The sequence below is a fragment of the Anolis sagrei genome, chromosome 2 (assembly GCF_037176765.1).
Source record: "Anolis sagrei isolate rAnoSag1 chromosome 2, rAnoSag1.mat, whole genome shotgun sequence".
Taxonomy (NCBI): Eukaryota; Metazoa; Chordata; class Lepidosauria; order Squamata; family Dactyloidae; genus Anolis; species Anolis sagrei.
In genome coordinates, this window is record NC_090022.1 from 122,554,572 (window position 1) to 122,567,334 (window position 12,763).

General features: G+C 40.6%; 1 protein-coding gene across 6 annotated transcripts in view; it reads right to left on the reverse strand.

Annotated features, from left to right (window-relative positions):
• MYOCD (myocardin) overlaps positions 1–12,763 on the reverse strand; it is a 165,217-nt gene that overhangs the window by 12,307 nt on the left and 140,147 nt on the right. For all 6 annotated transcript variants that reach the window (XM_067463812.1, XM_067463814.1, XM_067463813.1 and 3 more), the window contains 6 exons: positions 12,073–12,234; positions 9,268–9,443; positions 5,424–5,549; positions 3,948–4,204; positions 3,214–3,367; positions 1,546–2,496 (listed from right to left, as the gene is read on the reverse strand). In XM_067463812.1, coding sequence (XP_067319913.1) covers positions 1,546–2,496; positions 3,214–3,367; positions 3,948–4,204; positions 5,424–5,549; positions 9,268–9,443; positions 12,073–12,234 — 1,826 coding nt within the window. The remainder of the gene's footprint in view (positions 1–1,545; positions 2,497–3,213; positions 3,368–3,947; positions 4,205–5,423; positions 5,550–9,267; positions 9,444–12,072; positions 12,235–12,763) is intronic.

Below are 12,763 nucleotides of genomic sequence, written 5' to 3' on the forward strand. Positions count from 1 at the left end.
TTTGAATGTAAATCAAATGTGCGTGTGTGTGCGTGTATATGTTATGAGTGGAAGTTGGGCAGTTAAAAGGCATCTTCCCTTTCCTGTTTTGTATCTCAGTGACTTGAATATAACAAAACTGTCTATATCAAATAGCATCTTTAAGATGATCCAGGCATCTCTTTCATCTTCCTGTTGCTGGGCTTTTTTCCCTGATGGCAGACCCTCTCTGTTCCTCTCTTCACTACACATCTCCTAGAACTAGTGTCAAAGAGAATGCCTTCAGAAGGAGGCTGGAAGCAGCAGACATGCGGTTCAAAATTACCCCATAGGTACATCCACAGTTACAACAGTTAGAGACCAGTTTAACTGCCCAGTTCCATCCTAAGGAATCTTGAAATGTGTAGTTTGTCAGGTGCTTAGAATGCACAAATCTCTGGAAAGCACAAGAGCACTCTAGCAAAGATGTTTAAGTACCTCACAAAACTATAAATCCCAGGATTCCATAAAATGGAATCACTGCACTTGAACTACTCAAAAGCTACAGTTTTAGTGTGTTTCCCTCTATGAACCACCTTGGAGGTTAGGATCTTTTGGGGGAGCCCTGCTCTCAGTCCCACTTCCTTCACATGTGTAGTTAGTGGGGACAAGAGGCAGGGCCTTCTCAGTGGTGGCCCCTTGGCTGTGGAACTCCCTCCCCAGTGAAAACAAATCAGCTCCCTTTCTCCTGACCTTCAGAAAGAAATTAAAAACGTGGTTGTGGGACCAAGTCTCTGAACAATAATTCAGTGAAATAAGTGGATTCAAAATAAGTGCAATTGCGACTGGAATGACTCCTAGACTATTATTTTGTATTGTGTGGTTTTAATTATTGGTTTTAATCTTTAGATGTTTTTAACTTTTTGATTTTTAAATGTATATGTTTTTGTTTTTATGTTTGTTCATTTGGCATTGAATTGTTGCCTACTTGTAAATATTTCTGAGTCCTCTTCAGGGTGAGAAGGGCAGAGTATAAATAGAGTTAATAAACAAACTAACAAATAAATGCCACAGTCATGTAAGTCGGATACGTCCATAAATGGGCTAGAGATTCTCTGCTAGAAAATGTATATTCTCCAAAAATGATACTATTCCTTTGAACCAAACATACATTGTTTCAAATTGTATGTATTTTTTGGAAAACACCACTCCCTCTTCCCCAAACGTAATACAGTAAATATTTCTCTCCTCAGCATTGCCAGGTATACAAGGCTGAAGGAGACGATGAAATGGCACGTAGCTAACACAGGAAGGGTCAAGCGCTGCCATGGTTTACAGTCAGCCCAACCTCTTGACTATAGTCTTCATTCGCTTCCCATCAAGAGCTTTTGATATATTTGTTTGTTGGCATAGTGGCATTTACATAAAAGTTAATATGCCTCCATCTCTTGAGAAAACTGCCTCATTCTATTTAGACCTCACATCCAGCTGCTATGCAACATGCTTATGCCAGGTGATCTAGGCCAAAGCTTACTTTTGGTATAGCATCCCTTTCCACGAATATACCAAAATTAAATATTTCCTTACCGGAGCTGTGCACAGACGATTGCTGGGTTGTGGAGAACTGTGTCCTTCTGCCTGAGTGCTGGGAGATGCAGAGAGAAGGTAGTGGCTGTTGGGCGAAGGAGGGAGGCTGATGTGCTGTGGGCTCTTTGCTGCCTCTAATGGCGAGTGCTGGGGAGAGCACTGTGGGCTCAGGAATGTGGAGGACAGTATGCCATTTTGTCCCGAAGTTTCCATGCAATGGCTATTTCCAAGGTGGGTCAGCTGAGATGCTGTCCCACAGTTACTTAGTGTGTCAGAGCTGCTGGCCTGGCCTTTCAAGGCAACATGCTTGGCGGCAAAGGGGCAGCTGGACACTGCGTTTTCTTGTTTGATTGGAAAGCCAAAGAAATGGGATGTGGTCTGCTTCTCCTCCACTCCATGGCCCCTTTTGCGCTTTTGGAGCTGCATCCTCAACTCCTCCACCTGCCTCTGCTCTTGCTGCAATTTCCAGGTTAGCTCATTGATAACTTTCTGTTTTTCCACCAGCATCTTGTCTTTTTCTGTGTCAACCCTTTCCACATCAAGCTGGATGCTAGCTCCATTGACACTTCCCATCAGGCTCTCTTCGCACCCCCCTTGCACAGGAGAAGGGTGCAAGACAAACTGCGGGGAAGACATTGGTCCCTCATTGAAACTGTCCGGCAATGAGCCATTCACTGACAGGTCAGAGGATGCTGGGGAAATGGGTGGAGTAGAGCTGGTGCTTCCAAAGTGGTAAAAGCCATTGGACAACAGACTGGTGGAAGACTGTGACTGGTAGCTGGAGAGAGAGCTAGCTGGGGTCACTGGGAAGGTGACAGTAGTTATTTCACTGAAGCTGGGCACCGAACCCCCACTGCACTCTTGGAAAGGCCGCAGACGTTCCATCAGGGCTGTTTTTGTACCTGATACTGGAAGGCCCCTTATTCGCAACTGCTGCCTTAGCTCCGACACCTGAAAAGTAAGTCGTTTGGTCAATATCTCTCTTTGGTCCACCTTTACAACAAAGGAGCAACTTGCCTGAATTAAACACTTTTAGCCTAACCCAAGGCTAAAACTGCTGGTCAAGACACTAAATGTTGATGCTGTACTAACTACTGTTATGGGGTCATATCTGGCAGTTCAAGATTGTGTTGCTTCCTTTACTTGCTTTTGTATTGTTATAAACTGTCTAAATCAAAATCATATACATTGATCTCAAAAAAGTGAAACAAAATTTAAGGCCTTATGTCCAACATATATTTTGGAACAGAATTCAGTGCAAATTAAATGTCTTACCTAATATATCAGAACTTTCAGAAGCATCCTATTTCAATATTCCAGGGTCATACTGAGCTTGACCATGTATGTCTCTGTGTTAATCTGTATTCGAAAACCAAGCTATAGTTTATGAAGGTGGCCTAGCTGAGATATAGCCATGGCATGTAACCTTGGCCCAAAAGCCTGCATTTAAAATATTTTAAAAAATAAAGTTACTGAATATGATAATAATATAATAAAACTTTATTTATACCCTGCACTCTATACCCAGAGGGACTTAGAGCAGCCAGAGGGACTCAGGCGGTTTTAATTGTGATTAATCTTTGCCTATTGACTAATTGTCATTTTTCAACCATGCACTTTGCAGCATTGCTTTCATTTGTTGCATTCCCATATACACTCATCACTCACTTTTAAGTCATCTAGATTGGATGGAAGAGGACCTGGTTTGAGAGACGAAATGCAGGATTGTCCTGAAAAGGTTCCCTTCACAGGAGAAAGGCTGTGGTTCGTGATTGCTGCTGGGGAAGAGCTGGAAGTTTTGGTCATCTGCTCATTTGTTTGCCTAAAAACAAACAAAGAAACAAACAAAATAGAAAATGGCAGAACGTTTATATTTCTTGCTTTAAAAATATATATGTCCAAAATCTTGGTCTATATAATAGGTTTGGAACACACTTAGTGCCTTAAGCATACATGCAACATTTTCATTATAGTCAACAAAGCCTACAAATGACTAGGGAAGCATTTACATACACTGTAGCTAGACACCACTTTAACTACCATGGCCCAATGCTATGCAATCCTGGGTTTTGTATTTGGCAATGCACTAGCAATCTTTGTCAGTGGAGGCTAAAGGCCTTGCAAAATTACAACTCCCACAATTCCATAGTATTGAACCATGCCAGTTAAAGTGTTGCCAAACTGTATTAATTCTACTGTGTGCAAGCACCCTGGGTGGCTAGATTCTAGAGTATGGCCTTTATGCAGCCCCCTGGACCCCAAACCTTTAAAAAAATATACCACCCCTCTGCTGCACATGTTGAATTCTCCCAACCCAACATGCCAAAATTAGAAGTCATACAATAACTCCAGACACAGAATGAAGAAGATGACTGTTGGAAACATTTTCATTACCAACTCACTTCAGCGAAGTGGAATGTGACCCAGGATAGTTGAAATGCTGCTGGTGTCGGTGCTGCTGTTGCTGGCTGAGGATCTGGAGCTGGAGGAAAAGTTGCTGCTGCTGCAGGAGCCTAGCATAGGCCGAGTCCATAGGAGGGGGAGACTTCTCAGCTTTTTGGTCTGGGGGAATGTACTGGTGGTACTTTAGTTTCTTCACTTTGGGCTTCATCTCCTTGGGCTTTTTGTGCCGATTCTTGCTGTCACTTGTTGGCTTGGACTATTACATGTCATAAAGAAAAATTCAGAAATATTAACACCTTCAGCATGATCTACCAATTAGATGGATTTTTTTTTTTTGCGTGTGAGCTAACTCATTTAAACTGTATCTGAGAGTGACACATACTTTCAGAATTACTAGTAAACCTCTGTAAACCAGCTGCTCTTGTTTTGAAAATGAAATCAACTTTGGATGACGAAACTTAAGTACCTCTATACTGTAAAAAACCCTTTACTCTTCATCTATTTTATGATGTGTCGATACATAATATACTGACACCAGTTGTGAAGATTGAGCTATCAATTAAGCAAACATTCCTTCAGCGATGAAACACCCAGCTCCTTCCAAGCATTTTAAGATGACACAAAGCGAATAATAAACACAATGTCTCCATTACAATTAACAGAGCTCCTTCGAAGTTCATATTCACATGCCAAGTGCAGCATTTTGAACTGTGAAATGACTTTCATATAGATCAGTGGTTCTCAACCTGTGGATCCGCAGGTGTTTTGGCCTACAACTCCCAGAAATCTCAGCTAGTTTACTAGCAGTTAGGATTTCTGGGACTTGAAGGCCAAAACATTCGGAGACCCGCAGGTTGAGAACCCTGATATAGATAGAGGAAACATAAATGTTCTGTCCTTGGTGATTCCTGGACTCAGGATGGCTGTGAAGGGTAATGCCATCCACACTTGGTCCACAAGTCAAGACTGATGAGATCAGCTTCATAAATGGCAAAAGACTTAAAAAAATTAATTTCAATGTATGCCATTTACATCCTTCTGACACTCCACTGTTTTGACTAAGTTAATTCTATGTATTGTTGAAGGCTTACATGGTTGGAATTACTGGGTTGTTTTAGGTTTTTTGGGTTGTATGGCCATGTTCTAAAAGCATCCTCTCCTGACGTTTTGCCTGCATCTGTGGCAAGCATCCTTGGAGGATGCTTGCCACAGATGCAGGTGAAACGTCAGGAGAGAATGCTTCTAGAACATGCCCATACAACCCGAAAAACCTAAAACAACCCACTAAGTTAATGCTATAGGAATTAATTTTTATGATTGAAATGGACCCTACTGTTGTGATAGGAGGTGGCACAGCCTTCCCCAGGTACATCTTAAACCATCTTTCTTTTTGCAAATGGGTGTTTACCGTTATCTAGCTAGAAGGGTAATCGTTATAATTTTTCTTCACAGGAAGTGAAAGTAAAAAGTCATACCTTTGCAGATGAGGACATAGTGACAGGAGATATCTGTTGCCCATTCAGCTGTTTTGGACTTTCTGGCTGGTTGTTCTGAAGAGATGTTGAATCAGAAGCATTGTTTTCAGAGCTACAGGGATGTCCCTGAAATCAGAAATCCATTGGATATGCAATTAATGTTCCCTCAGGAAGTGTTGAGAAGTTAAACCACTTGTTTACTTATTTGGATGTTTATAAATCGTTCTTCATCTCAAGCTCTCAGGACATTTAACAAACAAATGTGTAATAAATGCAATAAAATGCATTATAGAAAGCAAAAGCTAGAAAGATTTGCAGCTAACCTAATGGGCTAGGCAACCAGATGTTTTAACCTGGTTGCAAAGTTGGTGTCAGTTTGACCTTTGTGTAGGGGTTTTCATAGGAAGACCTAGTGATGTATCCAATTTTGTTAACTGAGCTCTGCCTGTATATTCTCTATATCTAATTGGTGTCATTTTGTTTCCTGGCAGAAGCAAACTTCCTCTGCCATAAGGCAAATGGTAGATGGGCATAAAGACTGAGGTTGGTGAAATAAATGGATAACAAGTGGTGAAAGGAAAAGACTGGACCGTTGAACTACACCCTTTGGAACTTAAAATAGATTCAGTTTGCCAAAAAAATCATTCAGACTCTTCGGTTCTACACAATATAATCATACATATTTTAATACACTAAAACCACTCTACGAGGCTCCCAACTGATCGGTTTCCATCAAAGTCCATTAGGATTTTCGGTTGGTAATGACTCCCCATTGTAGTATTTCTATATAACTGAGACCAATTGCATTTATCAGGCGGGTGTTATTAGGGAAACCAAATGGACGATCGTTGGGCTCCCTGCCATAAGTGCTTGGAAAATGAAGGTGCCCTATGCCAAGTACACTCTGTAACAAAGCTGCTGGAATGGAGGAGGGCAATCTAAGCCAAGAATATGTCGTGTTCAGGTTAACAGTGGCTTGGGATCCTTAGCAGGACACCTCGGTGTTTTACGTAACCTCAAGAGGTTGACCTCACAGCTGATTTCCTCCATTAGCAACAGCAACCTTAGAGATATTCAGGCAGGGTAGGGGTGCATTGCAGCTTGTTACCCACAACTGGATCTTCTTCCACACTTGGAAACAGGAATATTCTTCATTTGGGTTTGTTTGGGGTTTTTTTGTTGTGTCAGGAGCGACTTGAGAAACTGCAAGTTGCTTCTAGTGTGAGAGAATTGGCCGTCTGCAAGGACATTGCCCAGGGAATGCCTGGATGATTTGATGTTTTTATCATCCTTCTGGGAGGCTTCTCTCATGTCCCCGTATGAGGAGCTGAAGCTGATAGAGGGAGCTCATCCACCTCTCCCCGGATTCGAACCTGTGACCTGTCGGTCTTCACTCCTGCCGGCAAAGGGGTTTAACCCACTGCGCCACTGGGGGCTCTGCATTTGGGGGGTATTGGATGCTCAGTAGAAAAAGAGAGGTTTCTCGAACAATCGCAATTGCAGTCACACTCTGCAATTGTGTACTGCACTGACTAATTGGCAACCATGATGTCACTGAGAAAACTCTTAAAAAAAATATTGAGAATAAATTGTCTCCAATAGGCTAGAGCATGAAAAAAGTTTTAAAATCAAGATACGTTTACAACAAAAGTGTGGGAACAAATTGTGGAAGGAAAGTAGGAAAGGGTAAAGAGGGAGCTGAGAAGGGAATGAAGAAAAGAAAAAAAGGGAAAAAAACAAAACAACTTCAAGGTTCCTCTAGGTTTTGTTATCAACTCTTTTCACTAAGTTTTCAGTCTGTCTGCCGTCTAGTTTCTGTTTCTCATTTGGCCTTTGAAACTCTTTTAAGCCTCCTAGATATAAATTTCTGCATTTTCTTTTCTAATAAATTCAATAATTTTTTCCCAGTTTTTTTTTGTCTTTGTGTATTACTTTCTGTTAAGATTTGCGTGAGCAAATCCATATTCATTATATCCCAAACTTTCAATAGCCAGTTTTCAATTGGTGGTGTTTTGCTGGATTTTGATAGTTGTGCCAGTTTGATCCTAGCTGCTGTTATTAGGTAAATGAAAATTCTATTTGTGTTTTTTTTCCATTTCAAAATCCATTACTCCTAATAAGAAATACTCTGGTTTAAACTCAAAGTTTATCTGTAAAATTAATTCTATCTTTTTAATGTATCAACTTGCAGAAATATTGGGTTTTCTTGCACTTCCACCATAGATGTATGAAAGTGCCTACATCTTTTGCACACTTCTAGCATTTGTCGCTAGTTCTGCCTTTATTGATTTTTGCTAATTGTTCTGGTGTTTGGTACCATCTGTAGAACATTTTATACCAGTTTTCTTTGAATTCCATGGAGTGAGTGAGTTTTGATTTCTTTGTCCACATCTCTTCCCACTCTGACATACTTATTGTTCTCCCTAGATCTCTGGCACACTTTGTCATGACCTCTTTTGTCTGCTCTTCTTCTGTTGACCATGTTAATAATTGTTGGTAAATCTTTTTAGTTAGTTTCGTCTCCATTTTTAATATTTTATCCCAAAACAGCTCCTTTGTTTCAAAACCTATCTTCCTATCTATCAGGAAATTTTCTTTTATCTGCCAATATTGAAACCAGGAAAGTGTCAGGTCAATCATTTTTAAATCTACTGGAAAAACTCTTATGGTGAGAGGAAATGTTAACTTTCTAAGCTAATTGGTGGGGTGGATTATGGTTAAATCACCTTCCAGTCTGGCCATTTCTGTTTCAAAGCCAATGACACCCTGCAACTGGGAGTCTTCTTTAACTGAGAGTACACTGCTTCTCTTCAGTCTTTATGCAAATCACAAAATCCACCTATTAATCAAGCCAGTCATTCCGAAGCACATGTTTAGGGCTTGGTCAGGGAGGAAACTGTAGAAACCTGGACCCCAAAACAATTGACAAAATCTCCATCAGTGTTCTTGGCTAGAGAGCCAGAAAGTCTGCCTGCTCACATGCTCTCTACTTTACAAGTGTGACAGTTATAAGATGCTGACACTACCATTGTGGTCTTTCATAACTTGTCAGGAGGGCAAAAGTGCCAAATGGAAGCAGGAGAGCAAATTTCTGACACTTTCGTTGGAACCACTGTTTGCTAACTTAGACCTGACTTCTCTAAGCAGTGTCATCTAATCTAAAATGGCTTGTAAATCTGGAGAGAAAGAAGTGTCAACCCTCATCTCAATGAAGGGTCAAAGCCTATAGGCAGCAGAGAGAACTACAGATACTATAGTACTCTACACTACTATAGTATAGACTAGCACTATAGACAAGAAAAGTATGACACTGTGTATTGTATGAGTAAACACTTTTGTGATTGCTTTATACTAACTCAAAAACAACTCCGATTATATTCTAATATCTCAAAATTTGGAATAACTTAGACTTAAGCATATGTAGAGGTCTCCTTTAGGACTTGACTTTGGTCTTGGCACCAACTTTCAAAACAGTCCCTTAGTCAAAGCACCAGCAACATTTCATTCTACTCCAGTCTTACATGGGAGCTTTAAGCCAAGAGATTCCTGTGGAGTATGATTTTTAATATATTCTATCCTTTTAAGCAAAAGCTTTTTTTCCCTGAGAATAAGATGTAAACTTCAAAAGTCAGACGTTAATCACTGATGAATACGATTGAAATTTTTATCACTTACACCCACAATACTAATTTCCACTGTGTGTTTAGCTCTAAGTGAGTCGAATTATGCTTTTAAAATGTATTGGGTCATTTTCCTAATACGCAGCTAAAACAACACTACAGTCAATTTAAATTTAAAAGTCTCATGAAACCTGGAGGGTCTGCCGTTAGAAACACTGTTTTACCTGAGTTGACCCCGCTGCTGAGGGGAACGCTGCTTCTGAAATTTTGGTTCCTGCTGCTGACTCTGTGGACTCTGGGGAATCCTCACTCCGGACCTGCTCTGGGGACATCCCATCATTGCTGCTGTCTTCTTCAAAAGCAAAGGCATCCGAAGATTTGGAGAAGTTCTTCTGAGTACCTATGGAAAAAAGAAAGAAAGAAATTACAGTTGGATCAAAAAAAACCATGGATTTTGTATCCACAGATTCAACCACCCACAGCACAAAAATATTTGTTGTTTTTTTAAAAATAATCTAAATGATAAACCTTCATTTTGTCATTTTATACCAGGGAAACAGTTTTATTACATCATTTTATATAAAAGGACTTTAACTTCCAAAGATTTCATGTTCATAAGGAGTTCTGAGACGAAATGGATTATTAAAAGAAGTGTGTGTTTCAGGTGGTTTTCCAATAAACACACAAGCAAAAAATATACCAAAAAAAGCATGGCAGTATAGTTATGCATTTTCCTTGCTCATCATATACCAAAAAAGACATCCATGAAGCTGAGAAGTACTCTAGCTTAAGTGCAATCATGCAGCAATTAAAAAAAACAGCAAGGTTTAATTGAATTGCTTAACTGAAAAAGCCATGAATTGATGGTGAAACCCTAAAATTGCATGCTAATAAAAATCTCAATTTAGCAATTGGAAGAAACTAAACACAAATACTTTGTTTTGGCTGCAGAATTTTTTCAAAACATGGGCATTTATCAAAACATGGGCATAGATAAATCTTTGCTGGTAAATCAATATGAAACTTTGCTAGCTGGAAATAGTTTTCCAATAGGATCTGATTCCTTATTTTCTGTAGACCTTAAAAAAGATATTCATGGCTTTTCTATAGAGAATAAATTAGATGGTATGTGACATTATGTGTATCCATGATGACCTAACAAGAGATATTTATTAAATATTGAAATTAAAATATGGAAGAGAAAAAGAACTGCCATATTTTATTTTTATGACAGAATTTTTGCAATTTTGAAAAATGTAGGACTAAATCCATTGTTAGCTCTAAATGAAATGGACCCAATAAAACTACAAGATTTACATAAAGGCTGATTTAATGGGTCTCACTAAAACTAAAGAGTGTATTCTAGCTGAATTTACGTTGCAATTGGTACCCCATGTTTCAGTTTGTTTGAAAATAAAGATTATTGGAAAATGGCAGTAGAGGGAAGACAATCTCTAATCATAGAATCATAGAATCATAGAATCATAGAGTTGGAAGAGACCTCATGGGCCATCCAGTCCAACCCCCTGCCAAGAAGCAGGAATATTGCATTCAAATCACCCCTGACAAATGGCCATCCAGCCTCTGCTTAAAAGCTTCCAATGAAGGAGCCTCCACCACACTCCGGGGCAGAGAGTTCCACTGCTGAACGGCTCTCACAGTCAGGAAGTTTTTCCTAATGTTCAGATGGAATCTCCTCTCTTGTAGTTTGAAGCCATTGTTCCGCGTCCTAGTCTCCAAGGAAGCAGAAAACAAGCTTGCTCCCTCCTCCCTGTGGCTTCCTCTCACATATTTATACATGGCTATCATATCTCCTCTCAGCCTTCTCTTCTTCAGGCTAAACATGCCCAGTTCCCTAAGCCGCTCCTCATAGGGCTTGTTCTCCAGACCCTTGATCATTTTAGTCGCCCTCCTCTGGACACATTCCAGCTTGTCAATATCTCTCTTGAATTGTGGTGCCCAGAATTGGACACAATATTCCAGATGTGGTCTAACCAAAGCAGAATAGAGGGGTAGCATTACTTCCTTAGATCTAGACACTATGCTATGCTAGGCAAGAGTCAATCTTGAAGTTATATGCAGTCAAATAACTATCCAGCACAATCCTGTCCATTTTTTTCATGTCAGGAGTGATTTGAGAAACTGCAAGTCAGTTCTGGTGTGAGAGAAGTGGCCATCTGCAAAGACATTGCCCAGGGTATGCCCAAATGTTTTGATGTTTTACCATCCTTGTGGGCTTCTCTCATGTCCCCACATGGGGAGCTGGAGCTGACAGAGGAAGTTCATCCGCACTCTCCTCGAATTCAAACCTCTGACCTATTAGTCTTCATTCCTGCAAGCACAAGGGTTTAACCCATTGCGCCACCTGGGGCTGCTGTCCATACCTACGAATTAGTTACAACTGTGCTTACTTCAGGGCAGTGAGTTCTGCAGCATAGCCTTCAATCCCACCTGGTAACATAACTTTGAACAATGTCAGTAATGGGTCTTCATATAACTGATTTGCTTCCTCAAATCAGTGTGGCTTAGACCAGATGATATTTCCCTGCCACTCAGCAGACTTGAGGAGCTCTGGAAAGTGTTCCAGTGCAATATCCTGCAATCTAGCAGGCAAAGGCGCTTGACCCTTGACTTCTAGCGATAAGTAGAGTGCCGGGAAAGACAGGCCCTATCACAAAAGCCTCGAAGGACTGTAAGATGCAGGACAAATTGTGGAAGGAAGGAAGATGCCTGCTACACACTGTAATCTTTCCAGGGCTATGTCTGGCTTTGATCAAGTGTCTTCCTGCTAGGCTAGAAAAGAGATATGCTGGATTTGTGTGATGGTAACGGTGGGGGGACAGGTCAATAATGAATGGCCCATGCTCGGATATTAGTATTTCGCCAAGATTTATGTTCTTTCCTGAAAGTTACTCCAAAAGCATTCCTAGGTTGAAGAAAAACCCTACAATATACTGTAACGGCTCTCTTTTGTGTGCTCTGCAGAGATGCTGGCACAGAGTTAAGAAGAGGGACTTTTCTAGCTTTACCTTTGATAGCCTCCTTCACAGCAGAGTCCACAGGAATGATATTCTTCTCCACCAGCTCCAAAGGACCTGGCCTAAGAGCAATCTTTTCATTCAGATTGTCTGCAAGACGGGCTCTTTTCAGTTTCATCTGAGTAGCTTGAATTGACTCTTCTGCAGCTGAATCTGTACAGTCAACATTGAAAATATCAATCCTTGCACAAAGTGATCTGGTTGTGCCACAATATAAACCCAGTAGCCAAAATTCTATTGTTAATCCGAATTAAAGTAAACTCAGAGGTATTTCATAGAATCATAGAGTTGGAAGAGACCATATGGGCCATCTAGTCCAACCCCCTGCCATGCAGGAAAAACACAATCAAAGCGCTCCTGACAGATAGTCAATCAAATCTGTCCATAGAAGGGACTTCCACCTTACTCCGAGGCAGAGAGTTCCACTACTGAACAGCTCTTACAGTCAGAAAGTTTTTCCTAATGTTCAGGTGGAATCTCCTTTCCTGTCATTTGAACCCATTGATCCGAATCCTAGTCTCCAGGGCAGCGCAAAATAAGTCTGCTCCCTCTTCCTTATGATACCCTTTTACATATTTTTCTACATGACTATGATGTCTCCTTTCAACCTTTTCTTCTTCAGGCTCAGCATTCCCAGCTCTTTAAGCCACTCCTCACAGTTCATGGTCTCCAGACCTCTGAT